This window comes from Anabrus simplex, chromosome 1, assembly GCF_040414725.1.
Source record: "Anabrus simplex isolate iqAnaSimp1 chromosome 1, ASM4041472v1, whole genome shotgun sequence".
In the NCBI taxonomy this organism is placed as follows: Eukaryota; Metazoa; Arthropoda; class Insecta; order Orthoptera; family Tettigoniidae; genus Anabrus; species Anabrus simplex.
The window spans coordinates 1766678200-1766704960 of record NC_090265.1 but is presented as its reverse complement, the minus strand read 5'-3'; the positions used below and the strand labels follow the sequence as shown (position 1 = coordinate 1766704960).

Here is a 26761-nt window from a genome sequence, read left to right as displayed (position 1 = left end):
CTAGGTGCAGGTCTTTTGATTTGGCGCCCGTAGGCCACCTGCGCGTTGTGATGAGGCTGAAATGATGATGAAGACAACACATACACCCAGCCCCTGTGCCAGGGAATTTAACCAATAATGGATAAAATTCCCGACCATGCCGGGAACCGAACCTGGGACCCCTGTGACCAAAGGCCAGCACTCTAAACATTTAGCCATGGAGTCGGACGACATATAATGTAGACATACCGGTACTCATTTTAATAATTCATCCGCTTTCCCAAATTCTTTTCAGCCCTTGAATTGGATTTTCCAAAAGCAGAAAGAAAAAAAAAAAAAAAATACGTGTTTCAATATTTTTAAAGGATATTCAAATACCAGTTTTAATGCCTGTACGTCTGTAACACCGTCAGTTTTTGAGATAAATGTATACTCATAAGAATTATTCAGCTTCTTCCTCCTCAATTCTTTCCACCCCTCTCCCGCCTTAACTGGACTTCCCAAAAACAAAAAATACGTGTTTCTTTAATTTGAAAGGAAATTCAAAATACCAACTTTCACGTCTGTAACAGCTTCAGTTTTTAAGATAAAGTATCCTCATAAATGTATTTCAACTTTTTATTTACTTATTTTCAACCCCACACCCCTTACGTTGATTTTCCGATAAAAAACACATGTGTGTTTCTTTATTTTTAAAGGCGATTCCAAATACTAATTTTCACGTGTGTAACACCTTCAGTTTTTGATATATAATTATACTCATGAAAGTAAATAATCTCTTTTTCACCCCCTTCCTACCCGTTAAGTTGATTCCCCAGAAGTGCCTGTATCTTTATTTTAAAATGAGATTCCAAATACCAATGTTCATATCTTTAACATTTTTAGTTGAAATGAAATGGCGTATGGCTTTTAGTGCCGGTAGATCCTAGGACGGGTTCGGCTCGCCAGGTGCAGGTCTTTTGATTTGACTCCTGTAGGCAACCTGCGCGTCATGATGAGGATGAACTGATGATGAAGACAACACATTCACCAAGCGCCCGAGCCAGGGAAATAAACCAATGATGGTTAAAATTCCCGACCCTGCTGGGAATCGAACCCGGGGCCCCTGTGACCAAAGGCCAGCACGCTAACCATTTAGCCATGGAGCCGGACAACATTTTTTAATTTTTTGAGATATAAGTATCCTCACACAAAAAATTCAAGTAATTTGTCAATCCTTTCACCCTCCCCCACCCCTCGTTAAGAGTCTTTTCCGAAAACCAAAGAATACGTGTTTCTTTATTTTTAAAGGAGATTCCAAATACCAATTTTCACGTCTGCAACATGTTAAGTTTTTGAGATATACAGTTGATACGCTAATTTTAAAAATTCACCCCCTTTTTCAGTTCCCCTTAAATGGATTTTCCAAAAAAAATATTTATGTTTCTTTACTTTTACAGGAAATTCCAAATACCAGTTTTCAAATCTGTAATATGTTACCTGTCTTAGATAATTTGGAGATATAGTATTTTTAAAAATTCACCCCCCTTGTCACTCCTGTTCACCTCCTGTTCATCGGATTATCCAAAAACACAAAAATACGTGTTTCTTTATTTTCAAAGGAGATTCCAAATTTCAATTTTTACGTCTGTAACATCTTCAGTTTTTGAGATATACGTCTCCTCATAAAAGGTGTTCAACCTCTTTTCCCCCATTTTTCACCCCTCTTAATGGGATTTTCTGAAAACAAAAAAAATACATGTTTTTTATTTTCAAAAAAGATTCCAAATACCAATTTTTACACCTGTAAACTTTTCAGTTTTTGAGATATAGGCATCCTCATTTTAAAAATTCACCCCCCCCTTTTCACCACCTTAGCGACGGAATTTCCAAAAATCCTCCCTTAGCGAGCACCTACATATTAATATGAATGTATCCCCAATATTTCATTTCTTTCTGTCCAGTAGTTTTGGCTCGGTGATGATGAATCAGTCAGTCAGTCAGTCAGTCAGGACAAGTTATTTTATATACACTGACTGACAGAGCAAATGCAACATCAAGAAGGAGTGGTCAGAACTTTATGCCAATTGCAGGGTAGACTGACGTCACTGAGGTATGCTCATGATGTGAAATGCGCCGCTGTGCTGCGCACGTAGCGAGCGATAAATGGGACACGGCGTTGGCGAATGGCCCACTTCGTACCGTGAATTCTCAGCCGACAGTCATTGTAGAACGTGTTGTCGTGTGCCACAGGACACGTGTATAGCTAAGAATGCCAGGCCGCCGTCAACGGAGGCATTTCCAGCAGACAGACGACTTTACGAGGGGTATGGTGATCGGGCTGAGAAGGGCAGGTTGGTCGCTTCGTCAAATCGCAGCCGATACCCATTGAGATGTGTCCACGGTGCAGCGCCTGTGGCGAAGATGGTTGGCGCAGGGACATGTGGCACGTGCGAGGGGTCCAGGCGCAGCCCGAGTGACGTCAGCACGCGAGGATCGGCGCATCCGCCGCCAAGCGGTGGCAGCCCCGCACGCCAGGTCAACCGCCATTCTTCAGCATGTGCAAGACACCCTGGCTGTTCCAATATCGACCAGAACAATTTCCCGTCGATTGGTTGAAGGAGGCCTGCACTCCCGGCGTCCGCTCAGAAGACTACCATTGACTCCACAGCATAGATGTGCACACCTGGCATGGTGCCGGGCTAGAGCGACTTGGATGAGGGAATGGCGGAACGTCGTGTTCTCCGATGAGTCACGCTTCTGTTCTGTCAGTAATAGTCACCGCAGACGAGTGTGGCGTCGGCGTGGAGAAAGGTCAAATCCGGCAGTAACTGTGGAGCGCCCTACCGCTAGACAACGCGGCATCATGGTTTGGGGCGTTATTGCGTATGATTCCAGTCACCTCTAGTGCGTATTCAAGGCACGTTAAATGCCCACCGCTACGTGCAGCATGTGCTGCGGCCGGTGGCACTCCCGTACCTTCAGGGGCTGCCCAATGCTCTGTTTCAGCAGGATAATGCCCGCCCACACACTGCTCGCATCTCTCAACAGGCTCTACGAGGTGTACAGATGCTTCCGTGGCCAGCGTACTCTCCGGATCTCTCACCAATCGAACACGTGTGGGATCTCATTGGACGCCGTTTGCAAACTCTGCCCCAGCCTGGTACGGACGACCAACTGTGGCAAATGGTTGGCAGAGAATGGAGAACCATCCCTCAGGACACCATCCGCACTCTTATTGACTCTGTACCTCGACGTGTTTCTGCGTGCATCGCCGCTCGCGGTGGTCCTACATCCTACTGAGTCGATGCCGTGCGCATTGTGTAACCTGCATATCGGTTTGAAATAAACATCAATTATTTGTCCGTGCCGTCTCTGTTTTTTCCCCAACTTTCATCCCTTTCGAACTACTCCTTCTTGGTGTTGCATTTGCTCTGTCAGTCAGTGTATATATAGATAAAGAGCAGCACCCACCATTTTCCATTGCTGAAGTAGCTACTTGCACTGCTATTGGCCGACATAAAATGGGATGTGACATCATTCCCGTCAATGATGATAATTAGATTCTGTTATCAACCCTGGCAGAATAAAAGCACAAATAAATAGGACTTGTAAAGGAAACAATGTAGAAAACTAAAGAGCAATAATTATATTATATATATTATCTTGAACTGCGCTGCTATTACTCTAAACCAATCTTTGTCTTGAAATCAGTGGCCCCTTCAGGGCTATACTCCACCCTTTGAGAGGCTTTTCTCTATGGCTGTGGTGCATACTGTCCACACGGTAAGAAAAAATTAATCCAACCTCTTTCATGAGTACAATGGCCCCCACACTCCCTTCAAGAGGCTTTTATCTATGGCCGTGGTGCATACTGTCCACAGGGCAAGAAGAAAGAATACGTCTTGAACGCAATGGAGAACCTGCACATCTTTCTTGATCAGTTTTATAATAGCATACATAATCTGAATGATCATTCAGATAATAAGAATTCTTTTTAAAAAATCAATTCCTCCCTTACTAAATTTATTTGACGTTAATAGCAAAATATTTTACGGAAGGAAGACTTCTGTCCCTCCTAGACGAAACACGTCCCCACCGCTCCCTCCTTCCTCTGTTACTTTCCCTCTTTCTACTGCACAAAGCAGGCCCCACTGGCACACACAGATATAATACTAGAAGGAAGGCAGCTGTGAATACAGCAGGTAATCGGTTGTGACTCAACTGTGGAGGGTGACATGGGGTGAGTAATCTTAACTGTTCACCTCATAGAACAATTAGTTTGTCTCGCTGTTTTTGGATACTTAGTTATAATCTCCTTTTTCCAGATCTGGATACAACTGCACATGGGGCTGCTCTTTTAAATCAAACACAATTGGTCCATTTCATCCGAATTAAGAAATTTTTCAATTCCACTCACAGCAAGTGACCTGCTGAACACTCTTTTTCTGAATAATTGTATATAGTTGCACATATTCTTCAGAAGGTTATTAAGATAAATTTTTAAACAAAAGATCAAATGTATTTCACATGTAACATGCCTTCACGAACAAGATATGTCACATGCTCCAAGACTCATAATTTTTTAAGCTTTTTCCACGAATAGGACAAGATGTTCTTAACAATGTGTTGTTAACTGTATGTATCTATGAAACCTGTACTTTGTGTGTATTTTAATCTTGAACTATGAACATGGCTGAAGATCTTTCCAAAAGAAAAAGAAACCTGTACCTTTTTAATAGATTAATGTTCTTTAAACGTAAGAATAATTAAAGAGTATTAAAGTGTGGAAAGGTGGAATTTTTTAACTTGTTATTTGAGTTTTTTACATAAGGTGTATTTCACCTTTTCACTACCAGCAAATTAGTGCTCATCTTAGTTGCTAACTAGACAGATTGGCAGCCTTGTGGACCGCCCAACCACGTCCTCCTTGAGAAGTAAACAAATGACAGTCATTCCGCACGTAGAGGTTAGCTATACAAGAGGTGTAATGTTGGGATACACGGGATATATTAATGATATGCTCACCTCTCCATCACTTGTCTTCCTTCTTGTAACCGATGCCCTGCCATAAGCGCCAGGGCAAGAGCAATTTCTGCCACACTTGCATTCAGTACATTTGAAGTGTTGCCTATTTTGATACCACGGGATTTGACTGCTGCTACATCAATGTGGTCATAGCCAGCAGTCATTGTTGACACAATCTTCAAGTTTGGACCTGTAGAATATTTACGTTTATAAATGAGTGAGTAATGCAAAAGAACAAATAAATGACAACACAAGTCAAACACAGAAAAATCACAAGTCAAACATAGAAAGATAGGAACATGAAACAGAACATATAATGGGATAAACACAATGACAGATCAGCATCGGAAGAAGGAGCAACACAAAACAACGAGGACCATCTCCATTTCCAGATACACTGCACTTCAAATGGACTACTGTAATTCCAGTTTGTTAACATCCTGTGGTGTGTTTTACTGTTTTGTGGAGCAGTGCTGGAGGGGGAGCAATCCACTATGGCCCTGTCCAAAATCCACTTTATCTAAATACACAATAAAACCAACTGCTTTTTCCACCTTCACTTTCACTCAGGATGCTTATAAGATAACTAATATTTTTAAAAAACATAACATGATAATTTCTTTTAGAACTAACAATAGAAATCTTGATATCTTACAGAACTCTAAATCTCTAAATAAGTCTAATGCTTTTTCTAAATCTGGTGTATACAGATTCAAATGCAACAACTGCGATTCCTCCTACATCGGACAGACTGGCTGCAACTTCAATATCAGATACTCTGAACATACAACAGATTCTCCGCCATAGGACAACACAGACAAGACTCCAAGCATAGTTTCACCAATATTGACAATGACATGAAAATACTTAAAATCATTAACAAAGGCCCCCTCTTAAACATTACTGAAAATTGCTTTATCCACCTTGACCAGTACTTCAACCTTAATTTCAATTTAAAAGACATTTCTGAAAAACCCAACATCCTTTTCGACTTCCTAATTCTTCTTCTCAAAAATTCCAAATTCCAAAACCCCAATTCTATTTTCCATGCCTTACAAAGTTCCTACCCACATTTTCTACCTCCAATAACCCACCCTAAACTTCCCCTCCTTCATTTCCCCATCTTATCCTTCCTCAACACCGTTTAACTTCAATTTCTTTTATTCTTCCCTTATTTCACTATCACTCTTCCTCTATTAATTTATTCTACCTTTTCTAAAAATAATAATAAAAAAAACACCCTACCTTCATTTTGGTTCTCCTCATTCAAATTTTAACTCTTGTCTTCGCCAACTTCGACTACTTCAATCATGACCTAAATTTTTTCATTTTAAAAATAGCGCACTGTGCATATATGTTTTCATTTGTTTTCCGATATTGCGCTTTTTACTATATATTTTTTTCTCTTTACAATTGTTTTTTCAAGTCAACTGTTTTCCAAGAACTCAGCAGGAGCATAATTACTCATTCAATTATACTGAATTGCGTTGTATATATCTATATATACGTACTTAACTTCCCGCAACTGAGGCAAATACTGGATCTTCAGGATATTCTCCATTCTACTTTGGCGTTCGAGACCACAGCGCATGACCTTGAGTGTGCTGCGCTGATCACCGGGAGCTGGCAGTTTGCTTCTATAAATCTATTCGGCTTCGACTTCAACATATTTATAGATCTTCATATGTTGTTCGATAGTGTTGTGACTTTGTACCTGACGGTGTGTAAAAATCGACCCATTTGACCGTTCTCCACTGTTCATAAACATTGTGAGACTTTACCTATCATTGCGTGTGCCGTACTACCATTTATAATATTATGTACTGTTTTCTTTTAACTGACTCACAGTTTCTACCCCCATCATCATTTTATATTTCATCTTATACCGATCCAGAGTTCACTTAATCTTCTTCTTTTTCATATGCATTGTTTTTCATGTTTTTTATGTTTTGAACGGCTGACGATGACCTGGACTAGGGTCGAAACCGGTCCCATTTCTAATTACTATTAAATAAGAATGTAATCACTACATTTCTTTCTCTTATGGACCGAGCTCGATAGCTGCAGTCGCTTAAGTGCGGCCAGTATCCAGTATTCGGGAGATAGTAGGTTCGAACCCCACTGTTGGCAGCCCTGAAAATGGTTTTCCGTGGTTTCCCATTTTCACACCAGGCAAATGCTGGGGCTGTACCTTAATTAAGGCCACGGCCGCTTTCTTCCCACTCCTAGCCCTTTCCTGTCCCATCGTCGCCATAAGACCTATCTGAGTCGGTGCGACGTAAAGCAACTAGCAAAAATTTCTCTTATGTATTGAATAGGTTGAACCTCTTTTTCAATTATTCAATTTTAACTGTGTGATGTTGACGCACCAGAGCCTCGCAACTCACTGTACAGCCAACCTGCCGAAGGGAGGATCGGCACGCATTGCTCACACCCTGTCTACAGCGACCGTCATTGGCTGTTACCTTGCTAGAGGCCTCAGTGGGTGCAGAAACTATGAGTCCCACAAACCGAGAATCTTCTAAATCTGGAGGCTTCCACAAGCTTCGATAGGCTGATGTATATACAATAAGTATAAAATTAGTACTTCAATTTATTTTAGTCATGGTGCTAGTTCCGTCCTATTGATATTAGTCATCATTAGTCATAAGTAGGGGGCGGATTTCTATGACCTAAAAATGTATGAAATATGTATGCATTTATGACCTAAAAACATAAAAATATGACCTATAAAATTCAAAATATGACTTAATGAATAGCATCTACGTTACATAGAAACACTTTTATTACGATTGCTACAGGTTGCAATTAATTTAGAGTTTAAAAAAGTTTTAATTCTTCGAAATCTTCAACCCAAAATCAACTGAAATGATGAATATTTCATGAACTCGTTAAGGTTACACTACATACTCCTAGGCAAGGACGGACTCTGTGGAAGACAAACACTGCAGTTACTTTCACTGTTCAATATATTCAGTCAGTTTTAATTTATACACAAGACATATGTTATTTGAATGAAACTTTTATACCTGATCTAGTCTCCATTGCAATTTATGACCACATGCATCTTAAGATTGTTGAATGAATACGTATCGTCTTGTAGCAAGAAAAACTTCTTTCGACATCACATGATGTAATGTGAGTGTACTTGAATAGAGTTAAATCACTTGGAGAAAATTCCTGGAAATCTGCAGATGAAGGGTTTCCACAAAGAATGTCACTTATTCCACGCAGGTACAAAAGTCCGCTATTTCTTTTCAGTACATTTTCTAATTTTCTACACACCCTAGATGCTATTGTTCCTTTCGCATGCTTTAATTCCTGTTCAATGCACTTTACAACATCCAGTGCATCGCTTAGTTCTGCACCTGAAACTTCCAGTTGCATGATTGCTCCAGATAAAGAATTGAAATTGGATTTTATGTAAGCCAGATCTGCTTTTAATGTAGTGCTTGGAAATAAATCTTGAGTGGTTTTTATGGAGGACGATTCTGCAGGATCAAAAGACTTCACGATCTTCTCCACGACATCTAAGTTGTTGCAATAGTACACTGCGGTATCAAGCCAAGTCCCCCATTGTGTTATAACTGGCTTGGGAGGTAGGGGTAGTGAAGGTGCTTCTCCTTGAAATTTCTGAACACGAAGTGGAGCTTTGACAACCACTTTCTTACAGTTCTATATTAATTTATCAACTTCAGGGTAGCTACTTCTAACTTCTTCAGCTGCCCTATGCAATGCATGTGCAAAACATGTAACATGTATCATTTTCGGGTATAGCATTTTAAGTCCCTTGGCTGCCTTCAGCATATACGGAGCAGCGTTAGGTACAAATAGAAAAGTGTGTTCTCTCTTTGCCCCGTTTGGCTACAACAGATTCATTGAATTGTCGAAGAGAATTGCATTGGTGGAATGGTTTGTCTTCTCTAGCACTTCACATCTCAGCAGGAACGTATCTCCAGGCCAGTCTTCCTTCAGCGTGCCAACGATCACATTTGACATATCTTCCATCCACATCTGTGGTCTCGTCTATTGAAACCCATATCTTACCGTGTTCCATGCCACGCCTTATTATATCCAACATCTCTTCATAAGAAGGGGTCAGACAGTCCTTCCTGAGAGTAGATTCGTTGGGAAGAGGATGCTTTGTATATTTTTCAAGAAACTGTCTGAAGCTTCGGCTGTTAAGTTTCTTTAAAGGAATATTAGACGAAACCATCATCTTGCAGAGATCTTGTGAAAATTGTGAACACTGTGAACTTGATGTCGGGGTTTCGAATAGCAGACGTTGCCTATTTTCGAGTGCAGAATATCTAGTTACATAATTCTTATGTTTTACAGTATTACAGTATTGTTGCACAGAGAAGTGTTTTTCGGCAGTAAATTTTACCTCACACAATTTACAGAATAATATCACTCCATCCATACTGAATATGTTTTCACTGAACTCGTGAACAAAACTTTGCAAATTGCCACAAATTGAGACTTCCGTTTTTGGCATATTGAAAGGAACTGAATGACTGAAGCTCCCTAATGACCAAGGTCATTCAGTGTGTTGATGGTGGAAGAGGAGAGGGTGAAGGAGAGAGATAAGAACAATGACAAATAAGTGCAGAATTACCTCTGCTTCCGTGTAAACAATAGCCCGGTTTCCAGGAATTGACCCAGCTAGCAAACAATAGCTCCTACCTGTTAGAAACATTCCATACACTACTTTAGAATGGTTGTTCAGTAGTATATTCCAGTCTATCCTGAAAAATAATTTGTAGAGCTTATTCTGAATTTTATAAAACAAAATTCAAATAAAAATTACCAAAAGATGCCGTTATAATGATATTTTGTTCAAAATATGTCATAAAACTTAAGAAAGCCTAAATATGCATTTATATGCCCAATAAAACCTGTTTAATTTTAATTATCATGCTTGGAAACATGTTGAAAGTACAAGACTATAAGATATAATGTTAAGGGAAGAAATATGACTTATAATAGAAATCTGCCCCCTAGTCATAAGTTATTAAAATACTTAAAAAAAGTAATTGGCCATATATGTAACAAAAATATGTAGCATAATACTTGAAAACAGTTCTGATCTAATGTTCAATATCCACTAAAATAAGTCACTGTCTTGAGGATGTAACACAACACTTGAAAATTCTTATGATCTGTTGGTATACTTCAATAAATGTAAATCACTATCTTCAAACTATTTCTATTTCTGATATTCATTTTATAAAAAATTAAAACTTCGGTTGTCTTCTTCTGTAAGGAGTTTAGAGTTTTGCAAAACCAAGCACATTAACACATTTGTTGAGTTTTGCTAAAACACCTGTTTCTCTGGTGCAACTTCTACCTTCACTACGATGAATGTATTCCATTACCGAGCAAGTGGCTGTGCGGTTTGGGTCATGTAGCTATCAGCTAGCATTCGAGAGATAGTGGGTTCGAACTCCACTGTCGGCAGCCCTTTTTCCATGGTTTCCCATTTTCACAAAAGGAAAATGCTGGGGCTGTACCTTAATTAAGGCCACGGTTACTTCCTTTCCATTCCTACCCCTCTCCTATTCCGCTGTCAGCATAAGACCTAACTGTATCAGTGCGATGTAAAGCAGATTGTAAAAAAAATTGTTGGCAGCATCGAAGGAATGTAATTTATTTATCGTATGGCTTTTAGTGCCAGGAGTGTTCGAGGACATGTCCAGGTCGCCTGGTGCAGGTCTAGCTATTTGACATCCATGAACATCCTGTGCTTCTGGGTGTAAGATGATGATGATGATGATGAGTAGGAGGATGAGGAGGTAAGGAGAGGGTGAAAGCTGGTATCGGCACATAGCCTACTCCTGCCGAATAACATCATAGGGTCTGCTCAAAGCATAGCATCCCCATGCGATGACAAATCATTAGACTGTGTGCCAAAAACCACTCCATATAAATACGATCATGGCCACCAGGCGGGCTTGAAGGAATGTTAGCTGCCATTATCAGAGGGTGTTACAATATTCTCTCTGTCAAGCTTTTGAGTTACAGTAGTGCTCAGTGAAGGAATAAGCATGTTGGACAAAAATCTAGATCATACCAATACAGTGCATATTGTTCCTTGAGGGAAGAAATGGATTTTGATTCCCAGTTGGGTCAGAGATTTTAATTGCATCTGGTTAATTCCTCTGATTTGGATGTTTTTGCTTGTCCTTACACACTCATCTTCATACGCACACAACATACCACACTACTAACCACCATAGAACCACATAATAGTGAACACTTTCCTCCATATATGGTTGGCATCATGGCATAAGAAAGGGCATCTGGTTGTAAAACAAGGCCAGGTAAACTTGTGTGACACACATCACACCAGGGTGTGGAAAGAGCACTAGAAGAAGTTATGGATACTCACGTAGGAAGTGTAATTTCTAAAGCGTACAAGTCCTTAAACTTTGTGGTGTGGGTGCTAAAGGGCAGCAATTCCCAGGCAAAGACCCAAGGCCTTATATCACTCATAGGGCAGTCCTGGAATATGTAGCAGCCATGTGGGTTCCATACCAAACAGGACTCATTAAGGAATGTGAGAGGGTACACGAAAGGCTGCAAGATTCATGTTGAACAAATTCAATCCTAGAAGTAGTGTGACAAGTATGGTAGAAAAACTTAGATGGGAGACACTGGGCACTAGAAGGAAACAAACACAGTTATGCACCATGTATAATGCCTACATGAATAAGCCAGCTTGGGGAGAGTTGAGCAGTCAACTAGAAAAGCCCTGTTACAGATCATCCGCATAAAGTAAAAGATAGATCGCAGAAAAATAACTATAGTAAATATTCATTTGTAAATCAGGGAATTGATGATTGGAGCAGCTGTCTTAGAGCCTATGCTAAAAAATGTTATGGAATGAAATGAAAGGGCGAATGACTTTTAGTGCCAGGAGTGTGCAAGGACAAGTTCAGCTCGCCAGGTGCAGAATCTTTTATTGGACTCCCGTAGGTGACCTGCGTGTCGCGATGAGGATGAAATAATGATGAAGATGACACACATACACCCAGCACCCGTGTCAGCAGAATTAACCAATTATGGTTAAAATTTCCAACCCTGCCTGGAATCGAACCCGGGACTTCTGTGACCAAAGCCCAGCATGCTAACCATTTAGCCATGGAGCCGGACTCAAAAATGTCAGATGTTTGAAGAATAGACTCCACCAGTCGTAAATTGTGTGTAAATTTCTATGTGAAAATGAAAATCCACAGCCTGTTTCCAGTCATTCGACAAGTTCAGGAATGGAACGAATGAAGCCCCCATCTAGCGGCGAAGATAGGAAATGTGCTGGCTACCGAAGCCTGTCGCACTCCTCTGGGGCAATGATAAATGACTGACAGGTGAAATGAAATTATATTGGAGAGTGTTAAATTTTAATGTGATGGTGTTATATTTTAATGCAATACTCAACCCACTGTAAATTGTAGTATTAAGGCATCTGAATTATTTAAGGTATACGTGAATTTGTATATGAACGTGCTAATGCTAAGATAATAGTCCGTAAATTGACCGCTCAATCTACTGTAAGCCATAGTGTAAAATTTTGAAATATTTAAGGTACATGTGAATTGGTATATAATGTTATTGTAATGTTAAGCTAGTAGAGTAAGCTCAACCTATAGAATGGTAGGCCATAGTGTTAAACACTGGAAATACTTACGGGGGGGACCAACACCTTTGACCGACCAAAAATGCAATTATTCAATTTATTTTTTAATTTAAAATTGAACTTTTCCCCTTAAAAGAGTGCAAAATTTTTGCTAATGTCTCCAATACATTCAAAGTTATGACCAAAAGCATGAAGCCTTGTAACCCAAGCAAGCCTTTTATCAGTAAGTTGTTGCTTGTTTCCTGTAAATTTTGTTTTTCAGAACCGTTTCCCTGATAACTCTGAAAGTTTTTAAGATATTATGGCAAATATTTGCATGCATGTATATTTCATAGAGAAGAAAATATACTAGAATAATTGAATTAGCTTCATTGGTTCAGTTTAAAAAAATTTTTCAAATGAAAATTAAGGAAAAATTGACTATATGAAAATACTTGGTGAACTCCACTGATTCTAGTTCATATTGTAGCTATAACATTACTAATCATAATACAAAAAATAATGTCAGAAAAATATTCATGTGTTTGGAAATTATCAGGGAAACGGCAAAATAGTGGCTATGATACACTGCCATTTTGAATAATTAATTATATAATATAATGGCATAGGTTTGTATGATTTATAAATATGTAGGTGTAGGTCCCTGCTTAAGTTGTGTGCAAATTTGTACTGTATATGATGATGCTGGATTGTAGAATGTTTAACTAGTAGTAGTGTATGTGAGAATCTTCAAAAGGCAGAAGTATTCAGTCAGCAGTATGTAAAGATTGTTGGTTACAAGGAAAATGTCCAGATAGAGGACGTGACTAATGCTAAAGAAGTATTAAAATGTACATGTGATAACAATGGTATTTACAATAAGATACAAAAGTTAAAAACTAGAAAAGCGGCTGGAATTGATAAGATTTCTGGGAATATACTAGAGACAATGGATTGGGATATAGTACCATATCTGAAGTACTTATTTGATTATTGTTTGGTTGAAGGAGTTGTACCAAATGAATGGAGAGTTGCTATAGTAGCCCCTGTGTATAGAGGAAAGGGTGATAGACATAAAGCTGAAAATTACAGGGCAGTAAGTTTGACATGCGTTGCATGTAAGCTTTGAAAAGCCATTCTTACTGATTATATTAGACATGTTTGCAAAATGAATAACTGGTTCAATAGAAGGCAGTTCAGTTTAAGGAAATGTTATTCCACTGAAGCTCGATTTGTAGGATTCCAGCAAGATATAGCAGATATCTTGGATTCTGCAGGTCAAATGGACTGTATCGCGATTGACTTGTCTAAAGCATTTGATAGGGTGGATCATGGGAGACTACTGGCAAAAATGAGTGCAACTGGACTTGACAAAAGAGTGACTGATTGGTTTTCTATATTTCTAGAAAATAGATCTCCGAGAATTAGAGTAGGCGAAGCTTTATCTGACCCTGTAATATTTAAGAGGGGAATTCCTCAAGGCAGTATTATTGGACCTTTATGTTTTCTTATATATATAAATGATATGAGTAAAGAAGTTGAATCAGAGGTAAGGCTTTTTGCAGATGATGTTATTTCTCTATAGAGTAATAAGTAAGTTACAAGATTGTGAGCAACTGCAAAATGACCTCGATAATGTTGTGAGATGAACAGTAGGCAATGGTATGATGATAAACGGGGTTAAAAATCAGGTTGTGAGTTTCACAAATAGGAAAAGTCCTCTGAATTTTAATTACTGCATTGATGGGGTGAAAGTTTCTTTTGGGGATCATTGTAAGTATCTGGGTGTTAATATAAGGAAAGATGCAAGACCTAGAAACAGTCTACGATGGAAACTTCTGGCCAGAAGATGTAATATGTCGGCCCTTTCGGCAACCCTGGAAGTTCAGAGGCCCAGCAACCAGGGACTAATATAATAACATGGAACGTAGAAGGCCTGAGGGGAGTCTTGAGCCTGCTTCCGAGAAATATCATGGCTGATTATGACATTGGAGTACTCACAGAGACAATGGTAAAAGAGGACACAGAACTGAACATCCCAGAATTCTACAATTTTCATGCCTATGCGATACAGTGTGTGAGAACGGGAAGACCAGAGGGCGGTGTGCTATGCATCATCAAACCACAACAGGCCCCCTTCAAACTACTATTAAGAGAAGAAAACATGCTGCTTGTCAGGACAAGAATTGGAGTTATAGTAGCAGTCTACTTTAATCCAGATCACACCGCGACAGACATAATAGATAAACTAGGGATGGCCTTGGATCATAGTAGAAGTATGGATAAGATAATCATTGCGGGAGATCTGAAATGCGCAATAAATAGGCAAGATAGAAAATGCAAAGAAGTAATGGAATATCTAACAAATGAAGGCTTTACAATACACAACAGACAGGAGGACTGGACATACATAGGGCATAACGGAGCTAGCACAATAGACCTAATAATCACAAAGGGCTTTAGATCAAAACACCTTGCCACCACAGTGAAAAAAGAAGCAGCAGTCATCCGTAAACATATTCCAGTACAATTAAATATAGAAAACGGTAGAAGTAGCAAATTAGAAGAAAGACGAAATATAACATTTGGCAAGACCCTGGACATGGAAAAAATTAAAGGGAAAATGAAAGAAAAAGATAAGGTTGAAAGAGCAATAAGAGCAGGAAATATTGATGAGGCCGCTACATGGCTGGAATCAACTATAATAAGTGGGGCCACCACACAAGATTCAAATAGGAAGGCGAGGCCATGGTTCGACAGAGAATGTTATGAACAAAGAAAATTGACACTGAAAACACTACCTAAAACTAGAGGACAAATGGCAAGCGCAACCACCGAAGAATACCAACGAGAACGAAAGAAATACAAGGACCTAATAAAAAAGAAGAAAAAGCAACACCTGGAAAAAGAACATAAGAAAATGGTAGAGGAGGCAGAAGAAGACCCCTACCGAGCTCTGAGGCCAAAAGGGCAGAAAATACAGCCCAACATACCTATGGAAACATGGATAGATCATATAAGAATAGTAATTTGCTCAAAATAAACAAGACCCATGATTAAGACACCTATGACTCCACAAGCTGATGAGATCTTCACCACGGATGAAATTGCGAAAGCGATACAGAAAATGAGGAATAACAGAGTACCAGGAGTAGATGGAATAAGAAGTGAACACTTAAAGCAGACAGCACAAGAATACTTACTGATATGGACCTCCCTTCTAAATAAATGTTTAGAATTAGGAAGTATACCAGACGAATGGAGAATGTCAACAATCAAGCTATTATACAAGGGAAAAGGAGACACAGAGAACCCAAATGCGTATAGAGGAATAGCGTTGGAATCTACATTACTGAAACTCCTAACAGGAATCCTCGCCAAAAGGCTGGCAGAGAAGCTAGAACCCCTTCTACCAGAGGAACAGTTTGGTTTTAGAAAGGGAAGGTCCACGACTCTGGCAGTAGAAAACCTGTTGGAACAAATAACAGACAATAGAAAGACCAAAAGGAAAACTAGATGTGGTTTTTGTTGATTACTCAAAAGCCTTCGATATGGTCAACAGAAAGGTATTAACAGATAAACTGGAGGAACTAATTGGAAGAACGAGCACAACGACCCTGATATCGAATATACTGGCAGAAAACTATATACAGGTAGATGATGGAATAGGCATATCTGACTGGCTGTCGCAGACGAATGGTGTCCTCCAAGGCGATCCACTCAGCCCTATCCTGTTTAATGTTCTCACGAACGATGTCACCAAAGGAATGGCAGGAACCAGCACATACGTATACGCTGATGACATGGCCATCGCAGCGACAGATATAGATAAACTGCAAGTATCGCTAAACACACTATGTGAATGGGCAGAGAGAAACGACATCCAGATAAACGAAGAGAAGACGGAATTGGTAGTATTTAGGAAAGGAGGAAGACTCACTGAAGCAGAGAACATCAAATGCAATGGCAAACTACTCAAGAGGGCTAACAATTTTAAATATCTAGGTATCACAATTCAAACAACGGGAAAGAGTTTCAGTTTACATATAAGATCTAGAGCAGTGGCGGCCACTAGGGCTATGAATGAAATCAGAAACATCACACAACTATCGATCAGCACAGCTATGGACTTGTTTAGGTTAAAGATACTACCTGTTCTGACGTATGGCCTAGAATTAGTGGCAGAATACCTCACGTACAAACAGCTGGAAGAATTGGAGTGAGTAAAGGCTAGATAGCTGAAGAGAATTTTAGGAGTCCCGCAGAATGCAAGATCGAGGCTAGTGTATGATCAAGGGTTATGAATTTCATGTTTTTGGTCCGTATTGAACTGAGAATAACATATGAATAATAACACAGTAAAGGTTTCCACCTATTCAAAACTAATATGTATTTACAATGTTTTAAATTACATGGAACTAGTTTCGACCCACCTAGGGGTCATCATCAGCCATATTAAAGCATAAACAACTCTTGTCGAATCCTGAAACATGTTATTTTAACGGTAAGAATCTTATGGATTTAAAATTTATAAAGTGAAGTGTGGTAATGAAATGAGAAATGTTAGTATGGTACAGGTGAGTAATAATTAATGATTATACGAGGAATATACATACTAAGAAGTTTGGAACAAAGCATAAATGGGGTGCTTAGTGTTGTAAAAATTATACACTCATGGATATCAGTAGTCCTCGTACTAAAGAATACAATGTAAAATGACACATATAAAAATGTAAAAATATATACACAAGTATGTACAAAGTCTGGAGAGTAAAAGGTGATACTCTTTATATGCCGAGTCGGCTTGACACTGATCAGCTTAAGCAGAGAAATTAGGCATTTGGTGTATTAAAGCTGTGTTGACCGGCAGCATTGTTGATTGTTGGACTTGAAGTTATTTTTGAATTTCTGGTTAAGAAGAAGGTGGATACTGCGCGTGGAGATATTAATTCTCAGTTCTTAGTGGAAACCAAATAGAAGTTTAGCTGATGGTGTGCTGAGAATTAATATCTCCACGCGCAGTATCCACCTTCTTCTCAGGGGCGTATATAAGGGGGGGGCCCAGGGGGCCTGGGCCCCCCCCGAAAAAATGTATGAGCCTTGAAGAACCGGACCAAAATGATGGGAATTTTCGATCGTTGTTGAGATTCCGAGCCAACAGTTAGCAGTTTATGTGCCATGCCTGGACGATTTTTGTAACTCACTAAAATAATGCTTTGAATCTCACAAGGAAATAGTTGCATCCTTACAAAACATCCTTCCACAATTGTGTATCATAACAGATTTCGGTTCATTGGAGGCTGCTTTTAGTTTCTACGAAGGAAATCTGTCACATAAAGAGATTGTGCAAAGTGAGTTTATGTTGTGGAAAGAAAAGTGGAGTCAGGAAAATCCTTCAAATCTTCCCAAAATGGCTGTAAGTTCTCTAGAAAAATGTGACAAGACTTTCTTCCCCAACATTTATACCCTTCTCAAATTACTCGCCGTTCTACCTGTTTCTATCGCAACCGTGGAAAGAACTTTCTCTAGCCTAAGGAGACTGAAGAATTACTTAAGGAACAGCACATCTGAAACTAGGCTTAACGGGCTTGCTTTACTCTCTATCCACAGAGACATTATAGTTAGTGATGAAGAAGTTCTTGATAAGTTTGCAAGTGTACCAAGAAACCTGGACTTCGTTTTGTAACCATTGGTGTACTGTATGTATATATGTATGTATCAGCCCAAATCAATGTTTCCTTTTTCCTTTCTAAAGTGTTTGTAATCGTCTGACCTCTTAAAATTTACTTAATCTAACCTTACATCAATCTTGGCCCCCCCCAAAAATATATTCTATATTCGCCACTGCTTCTTCTTAACCAGAAATTCAAAAATAACTTCAAGTCCAACAATCAACAATGCTGCCGGTCAACACAGCTTTAATACGCCAAATGCCTAATTTCTCTGCTTAAGCTGATCAGTGTCAAGCCGACTCGGCATATAAAGAGTATCACCTTTTACTCTCCAGACTTTGTACATACTTGTGTATATATTTTTATATTTTTATATGTGTCATTTTACATTGTATTTTTTAGTACGAGGACTACTGATATCCATGAGTGTATAATTTTTACAACACTAAGCACCCCATTCATGCTTTGTTCCAAACTTCTCAGTATGTATATTCCTCGTATAATCATTAATTATTACTCACCTGTACCATACTAACATTTCTCATTTCATTACCACACTTCACTTTATAAATTTTAAATCCATAAGATTCTTACCGTTAAAATAACATGTTTCAGGATTCGACAAGAGTTGTTTATGCTTTAATATGGCTGATGATGACCCCTAGGTGGGTCGAAACTAGTTCCATGTAATTTAAAACATTGTAAATACATATTAGTTTTGAATAGGTGGAAACCTTTACTGTGTTATTATTCATATGCTAGTGTATGAGCTTACCAGGGAGACCTTCTTAATAGAGGATCTGAGATGCGAGCTCATACTTCAAGCTAGTACCAGCTTCAAACAGCTTATACAAGATCTGCATGAGAAGAAAAACAACATACCAGAGGACTTCTATGCAACATCTGCTATGCAAGACAGGACCTGGGTGGAAGCTAATCATGATATGCAACACGTGACGACGAGATTGGTGATCCATGGTTTCCACCACAAGGTGTGCTGCAACAAATTATTTTACGAACCAAATGACGAATGTGTGTGTGAGTTGTGCTTGGAATTCTGTGATAGATACCATATTGTAAAATGCAGGAATAGACAGAAATCCATCGTAGCTTATAGCAAAGAAAAGTAATGTGTATGTAATGTAAATGTAATGTAATGGTATTCTGCACGGCATGTGCGCGTTTTTCAATAATAAAAATAAGGAAAGATCTTCACTGGGGTAATCACATAAATGGGATTGTAAATAAAGGATACAAATCTCTGCACATGGTTACGAGGGTGTTTAGGGGTTGTAGTAAGGATGTAAAGGAGAGGGCTTATAAGTCTCTGGTAAGACCCCAACTAGAGTATGGTTCCAGTGTATGGGACCCTCAACAGGATTACTTGATTCAAGAACTGGAAAAAGAAAAGTGGCTCGATTTGTTCTGGGTGATTTCCGACAAAAGAGTAGCGTTACAAAAATGTTGAAAAGTTTGGGCTGGGAAGAACTGGGAGAAAGGAGACAAGCTGCTTGACTGAGTGGTATGTAATACCAATATAAATGGTCCGTTATTGGACATTATAAATTTTCCAGCTAACTCATTCTTGGTTGCCAGCATTTTGCCCCAAGTGTGCTAGGCTGGGCTCATCAGTTGGTACCTAGCACACCTACCAAGACGCATGGCTAGTAGTGCATACCGTGGAGGCTACTGCGTAGGCTAATTGTAGCCACCGGCAGTGCCAATGCACTATGAGATACTTTGTGTCATTACCAAAAATTGATGCCTGCTTGGCCATCAGATGATATAGATGTTGATTCCCATAGGAAATCTGAAATATTTGTTCTGAATGGCAGCCAGGAGTGAGTTAGCTGGAAAATTGATAATGTCCAATAATGGACCATTTATATTGGTATTATAAATTTACTAATTCGGAACAAATATTTCAGATTCCCTATGGGAATCAACATCTATATCACATGAGTGGTATGTTCCGAACTGTCAGCGGAGAAATTGCTTGGAATGACATTAGTAGACAAATAAGTTTGAGTAGCGTCTTTAAAAGTAGGCAAGATCACAATATGAAGATAATGTTGGAATACAAGAGGAAAAATTGGGGCAAATATTCATTTATAGGAAGGGGAGTTAGTGACTGGAATAACTTACCAAGGGAGTTAATCAATAAATTTCCAATGTCATTGAAATCATTTAAGAAAAGTCTAGGAAAACAACAGATAGGGAATCTGCCACCTGGGCGACTGCCCTAAATGCAGATCAGTATTGACTGATTCTTGTAACATTCTCTTTGCATGGAATTATTGCTTGTTGAACGCTTGTTGTTGTTGTTGTTGTTGTTGTTGTTGTGATTGTTGTTGGGTAACTATGTTTTAACTTTACTTTATTATCACACTACTGTAAATGATCATTGCCACTGGGATATTTCCTAATTGTGATGTATTTGTTAATAATAATAATAATAATAATAATAATAATAATAATAATAATAATAATAATAATAATATAATGAAGGTGCATGCATGACTTGTCATTACAAGGACGCTGATATAAGTGAATTACAGACCTGTTGGTTCTATGGTTATGTCCCTGAACGTTTATTTAGTTTATTGTTTATTGTCAGTTTCTGTTTATTTCATTTTGTAAAACTTCCATCATGGGGGAGGGGGGGTTCTAACTCCCTGGCTGTGCCTGCGATAAAATGTTTTAACACCTCTCTTCTCCCCAAGGCCATTTCCTTATCTAGTTCGCTTGTGCTGATTGGCGGCCTACCTCCGACCTTTGTTTCCATTCAGTAGATACAAGTTTCAGAGTCAATACAGCTAAAAGATCAATTTGATAACCTTAACCAATATTCAGAATTAAACATTTCAGTGATTAGCTAAAAAACAAGTTGGTAGCAAATATTTCAACCACTTTCATAAGAGGTCAAATACTTATTTTTGTGTCTCCTGCAAACATAAGTACCAGCCCCGCGGTGTAGGATCAGCGTTCCTGCCTCTTACCCGGAGGGCCCGGGTTCAATTCCCGGCCAGGTCAGGGATTTTTACCTGGATCTGAGGGCTGGTTCGAGGTCCACTCAGCCTACATGATTAGAATTGAGAAGCTATATGACAGTGAAATAGCGGCCTTAGTCTAGAAAGCTAAGAATAAGGGCCGAGTGTTTTTGTTTGCTCACCACACGACATCTCGTAATCTGCAGGCCTTCGGGCTGAGCAGCGGTCGCTTGGTAGGCCAAGGTCCTTCAGGGCTGTAGTGCCCAGGGGTTAGGTTAGTAAAGAAATGTATTATATACAAAAACAATTTTATACATCAATACACATAGGTATACAATTTAAAAAATAAAATAAAATACAGAGACTTAAAAAACAAATTCATAATGAAACTAATGTCAGAACAGGCAGGGAGGGTAGAGTTCTTTTCATGCCCTTGGAAAACTCACCCACAAGCCTTTACAATGCAGTGCGTTTCAACCACTCAGGTTAACATTTCCTCTACTCTTCCCCTTTCACCTCTTACCTAGGGCTAACCTTTGGACATTGGTTAGTGTTTGTATATCAGAATTTTCTTCAAACTAATAAGAGACTCGCTAATCAAGGGACTGGTATGGCTGACAAATATTAAGGAGGTTCTGCCAACATTATAGATGACGGAAAACACTACTGGAAACTAGATGCATCGGCAAGATTCCCTGCTCTTGACTGTATATAATATCAATATTTTGGCACTTTGATCACCGAAGACCTCTCTTAAAGAAGGTTACTGTATATACTGTATAACTTTTCTATGATTTTACAGGAAGTGAAACAATTGTCAGTTGTTTTGGTTATGTTCATTTATGTCTTTTTATCCTAGGTTACATGTGTTACAACATGTAATATAATACAGTGACACCAACTTATCACATTTTACACTATTTAGTTATTTGTAATCATTTTTATGCGACTTTCCCTGTAATAGAGCCCCTCCGTGGCTCAGGTGGCAGTGGGCCGGCCTCTCACTTCTGGGTTCCAAGGTTCAAATCCCGGTCACTCCATGTGAGGTTTGTGCTGGACAAAGCAGAGGCAGGAAAGGGTTTTCTCTGGATACTACTGTTTTCCCTGGCATCTTTCATTCCAGCAACACAACATTTCATCTGTCAGTCATTAATCATTGTTCCAGAGGAGTGCGACAGGCTCTGGCAGCTGGCACAATTCCTATCCTTGCCGCTAGATGGGGGCTTCATTCATTACATTCCCGACCCGTTCAAATGTCTGGAAACAGACTGTGGACTTCTTTTCCCTGTAATAACATTGTATATTCCACTGTTCTCCTGCTTCCAATTTGAAGACTTATTTTATTTTTCTGTGTTTATTTCAAGTTTTAACAGCTGTTATAGTTAAACTGATATCTCTGTCAGCCATGATTACTTGATATACTTTATTTCAGGGTGACTTATCTTGCAACTGCAAAAATCAGTCTGCAGTGATAAGAATTGAGGGCTTTGAAAAAGAAGCAGCAATTCAGAAAAGAGTGAGGCAAGGCTGCAATCTGTCCCCCTCCTTTTCAATGTTTACATAGAACAGGCAGTAAAGGAAATCAAAGAGGAATTTGGAAAGGGAATCACAATCCAAGGAGAGGAAATCAAAACCTTGAGATTTGCCGATGATATTGTTATTTTCTCTGAAACTGCAGAAGATCTCGAGAAGTTGCTGAATGGTATGGACGAAGTCTTGGGTAAGGAGTACAAGATGAAAATAAATAAGTCCAAAACCTAAGGAATGGAGTGCAGTTGAACAAAGGCAGGTGATGCAGGAAATATTAGATTAGAAAATGAAGTCTTAAAGGAAGTAGATGAATATTGTTACTTGGGTAGTAAAATAACTAATAATGGCAGAATTAAGGACGACATAAAATGCAAACTAGCACAAGCAAGGAAGAGCATTCTTAAGAAAAGAAATGTGCTCACTTCAAACATTGATGTAGGAATTAGAAAGATGTTTCCAAAGACTTTCATCTGGAGATGGCATTGTATGGAAGTCAGTCAATCAATCAATCAATCAATCAATCAATCAATCAATCAATCAATCAATCAATCAATCAATCAATCAATCAATCAATCAATCAATCAATCAATCAATCAATCAATCAATCCTGATCTGCATTTAGGGCAGTCACCCAGGTAGCAGATTCCCTATCTGTTGCTTTCTTAGCTTTTTCCTAAATGATTTCAAAGAAATTGAAAATTTATTGAACATCTCCCTTGGTAAGTTATTCCAATCCCTAACTCCCCTTCCTATAAATGAATATTTGCCCCAGTTTGTCCTCTTGAATTCCAACTTTATCTTCATATTGTGATCTTTCCTACTTTTATAAACGCCATTCAAACTTATTTGTCTACTAATGTCATTCCACGCCATCTCTCCGCTGACAGCTCGGAACATACCACTGGATGATAACCAGCTCAGAAAGAAAGAAAATAGAAGCTTTTGAAATGTGGTGTTACAGAAGAATGCTGAAGGTGAGATGGATAGATCGAATCACGAATGAAGAGATACTGAATCAAATTGGTGAGAGGAGAATGATTTGGCTAAATTTGACGAGAAGAAGAGATAGAATGATAAGACACATCTTAAGACATGCAGAACTTGTTTCAGTAGGTTTTTGAAGGAAGTGTAGGTGGTAAGAACAGTAGGGGTAGACCAAGGTATATGACAAGCAGATTAGAGCAGATGTAGGATGCAGCAGTTACGTAGAAATGAAAAGGTCAGCACAGGTTAGGGTGGCATGAAGGGCTGCATCAAACCAGTCTATGGATTAATGACTCAAACAACAACAACAACAACAACAACAACAACAACAACAACAACAACAACAACAACAACAACGACGACAACGACAACAACAACAACAACAACACAGTATTTTTACCTGCAGAAAAAAATTGCAGTAGAAATTAAAACAACTTTACTGAAAATGTACCTGTTTGTATTTTAAAATATGGTCTTAAATTAACTCTAGGTTGTCGAGTACATACAATGTAAATCAAAGCGATATTAAGCACAAAGCAATAAAAGCCTGCCAAATGCATATTCAAAGTATAATGTGATAGTGAAAGCTGAATACTATTTAAATAAGCCGCAGTGGGTAGGTAGTGCACTACACAGTTGTGATTACGGTAGTGGTAGATCTGTAGCTCAGATTCTCTCTAACAGGGCCAAAATGACAAGGACACTATAGCTCAATCAGTAGAGCATCAGCCACAAAAGCCAAAGGCTATGGTTTCTAGTTTCACCAATCTCTGGTTGCCAGTGTACTGAACATCTATTTGGCATGTGCTGTGCTATATGTACTCAACAAAATGCAATAACTGAAAACATATTTACAGGATACTACAGTCATGAAAGATAAATACTGAGATATTTATAATGTTTAAATTCCTTTTTTTTAATTAATCAAAATTTCATTAAATTCCCTTACTAGTTGGAATTAACAGACTAAATATTATCAAAAGAATTACAACAATGCAAAGAATACTGTATTTATCAGTATATAGAGACTGCATATGATTTAGTGTATACCTGCAGTATCAAGCATTTCAGTGTCCAGTCTTTCCTTGGTCCACCAGAATACTGCATCCACACCTTTGATTCTGTCCAGAATGTTCTTACGACTAGGATATGGAAGTTCAGAGCAAATGATCAATTCACATCTGAAAATAAAAAATAAAATAATCTTGATTAGTATATGATTTCCTCTCCCTCTTTCTTTCTTCCTTTCTTTCTTTTAACTGTTAATTATTTCAACATACTTTAAAACTGTATGGTACTGTATGTAGTATCAGTGGCACCGATTTTGGGAGGGACAAGGCAGTTTACAGCCCCCAAAACTGCCCTTGGGGTGAGGGGCAGAAGGCCATTTTGCCCCCCCCCACCAAAAAAAATTCTCCTCCTACATGTTAAGTCTCCTTAAAATATGGAGTTTGGTATTCTTCGGAGGCTGCTAAGGCGTTAAATCTGGAGATGGTAGATGGTTTTATATCAAGAAACGAGATTAGAAAGCGGGCATTCCTTCAGAGAATTGCATTTCCCAATGGAGACTGTTCAGGCAGTACATCTGGTGGTAGAGCTTTTCACATTTCGTATCATGAAATGCATAATATACAGTACTAGGACATTTATTAAGAAAATTTATTTATGAACCAAGTTGTAATTTTTTCTTGTGGTTATTTTTGATAGCTTCGTACATAAAACATTCCTTTAAAATATTTATTTATGAATCAAGTTCTATTTTTCTATTTACTTGAAAATATTATTGACAACTCCACACATAAGACTCATTGATAAATGTATTTGAAAAACAAGCTCTATTATTGTTCTGTTTTCCTGTTTGTTTATGATTGTTGTTATTATATCAGAATGTTTGCATTAATAACTGTTCCACATTTTACATGCCTGTGTTCATGTTAATAATGCCCCCTTGCCCCCCCCCCCCCTCCCAAACCAATAATTACCCAACGTAGTTGTATTGTATTTAAGTGTATTTAAGTGAGAGAAGAATCACAGCATACGAATACCACAAATAAAAGGTCATTTTCTTACAGTCACTCAATAATATTTAATACGTATTACAGACCTGATATATGCCATCAGAATGCTAACCGAGAAGCACTAGGAATATGGTAAGAATTTTGTGATGATATTTATGGACATCAAGAAGGCTTATGGTAGTGTGCCTAGGGAGTGTGCCTACAGGGTATAGGTTTGCCAAACTTCCCGACTGATAAAGACGTTCTATCAAAAATGCTTTATCTGTGTCCAAGTAGGGGATGGAAGATCAGATTGGTTTGAAACCAGAAGAGGAGTCCAGCAGGGAAGTGGTCTGTCACCATTCCTGTTCATTACTGTCATGTATCAGATCACAAAATCTATCAAAGAACATTTCAAAGAACCTAATAGGCCTACACTAATATTTGCAGATGATGTTCTGCCAATGCCTCTGTTCTTCGAAGATTGGGCATATTCTACATCCCCTCTGATTAGTGTTAATAGAGGCTGGTTGGCCAATAACAGTCTAATAATAATGAAAATGTAAATCCACCGCCTGTTTCCAGTCTTTCGACTGGGTCAGGAATGGAATGAATGAAGCCCTTATCTACCGGCGAGGATAGGAATTGTGACGACTGCTGAAGCCTGTCACACTCCTCTGGGGCAATGATTCATGACTGACAGATGAAATGAAATGATATTGGACAGTGTTACTGGAATGAAAGACGACAGGGAAAAGCGGAGTACCCGGAGAAAAATCCTGTCCCGTCTCCGCTTTGTCTAGCACAAATCTCACATGGAATTACCAGGATTTGAACCATGGAACCCAGTGGTGAGAGGCCGTTGTGCTGCCGCCTGAGCCACGCAGGCTTAATAATAATAATAATAATAATAATAATAATAATAATAATAATAATAATAATTGTACCGGGCGGTACACCTCCACACCGTTTATTTAAAAGTTGCGC

General features: G+C 38.8%; 1 protein-coding gene across 1 annotated transcript in view; it reads right to left on the bottom strand.

Annotated features, from left to right (window-relative positions):
* LOC136858758 (glyoxylate reductase/hydroxypyruvate reductase-like) overlaps positions 1-26761 on the bottom strand; it is a 125406-nt gene that overhangs the window by 44856 nt on the left and 53789 nt on the right. Inside the window, exons 2-3 of the mRNA XM_067138536.2 lie at positions 24828-24958; positions 4987-5176 (exon numbers count right to left, since the gene is read on the bottom strand). Coding sequence (XP_066994637.2) covers positions 4987-5176; positions 24828-24958 — 321 coding nt within the window. The remainder of the gene's footprint in view (positions 1-4986; positions 5177-24827; positions 24959-26761) is intronic.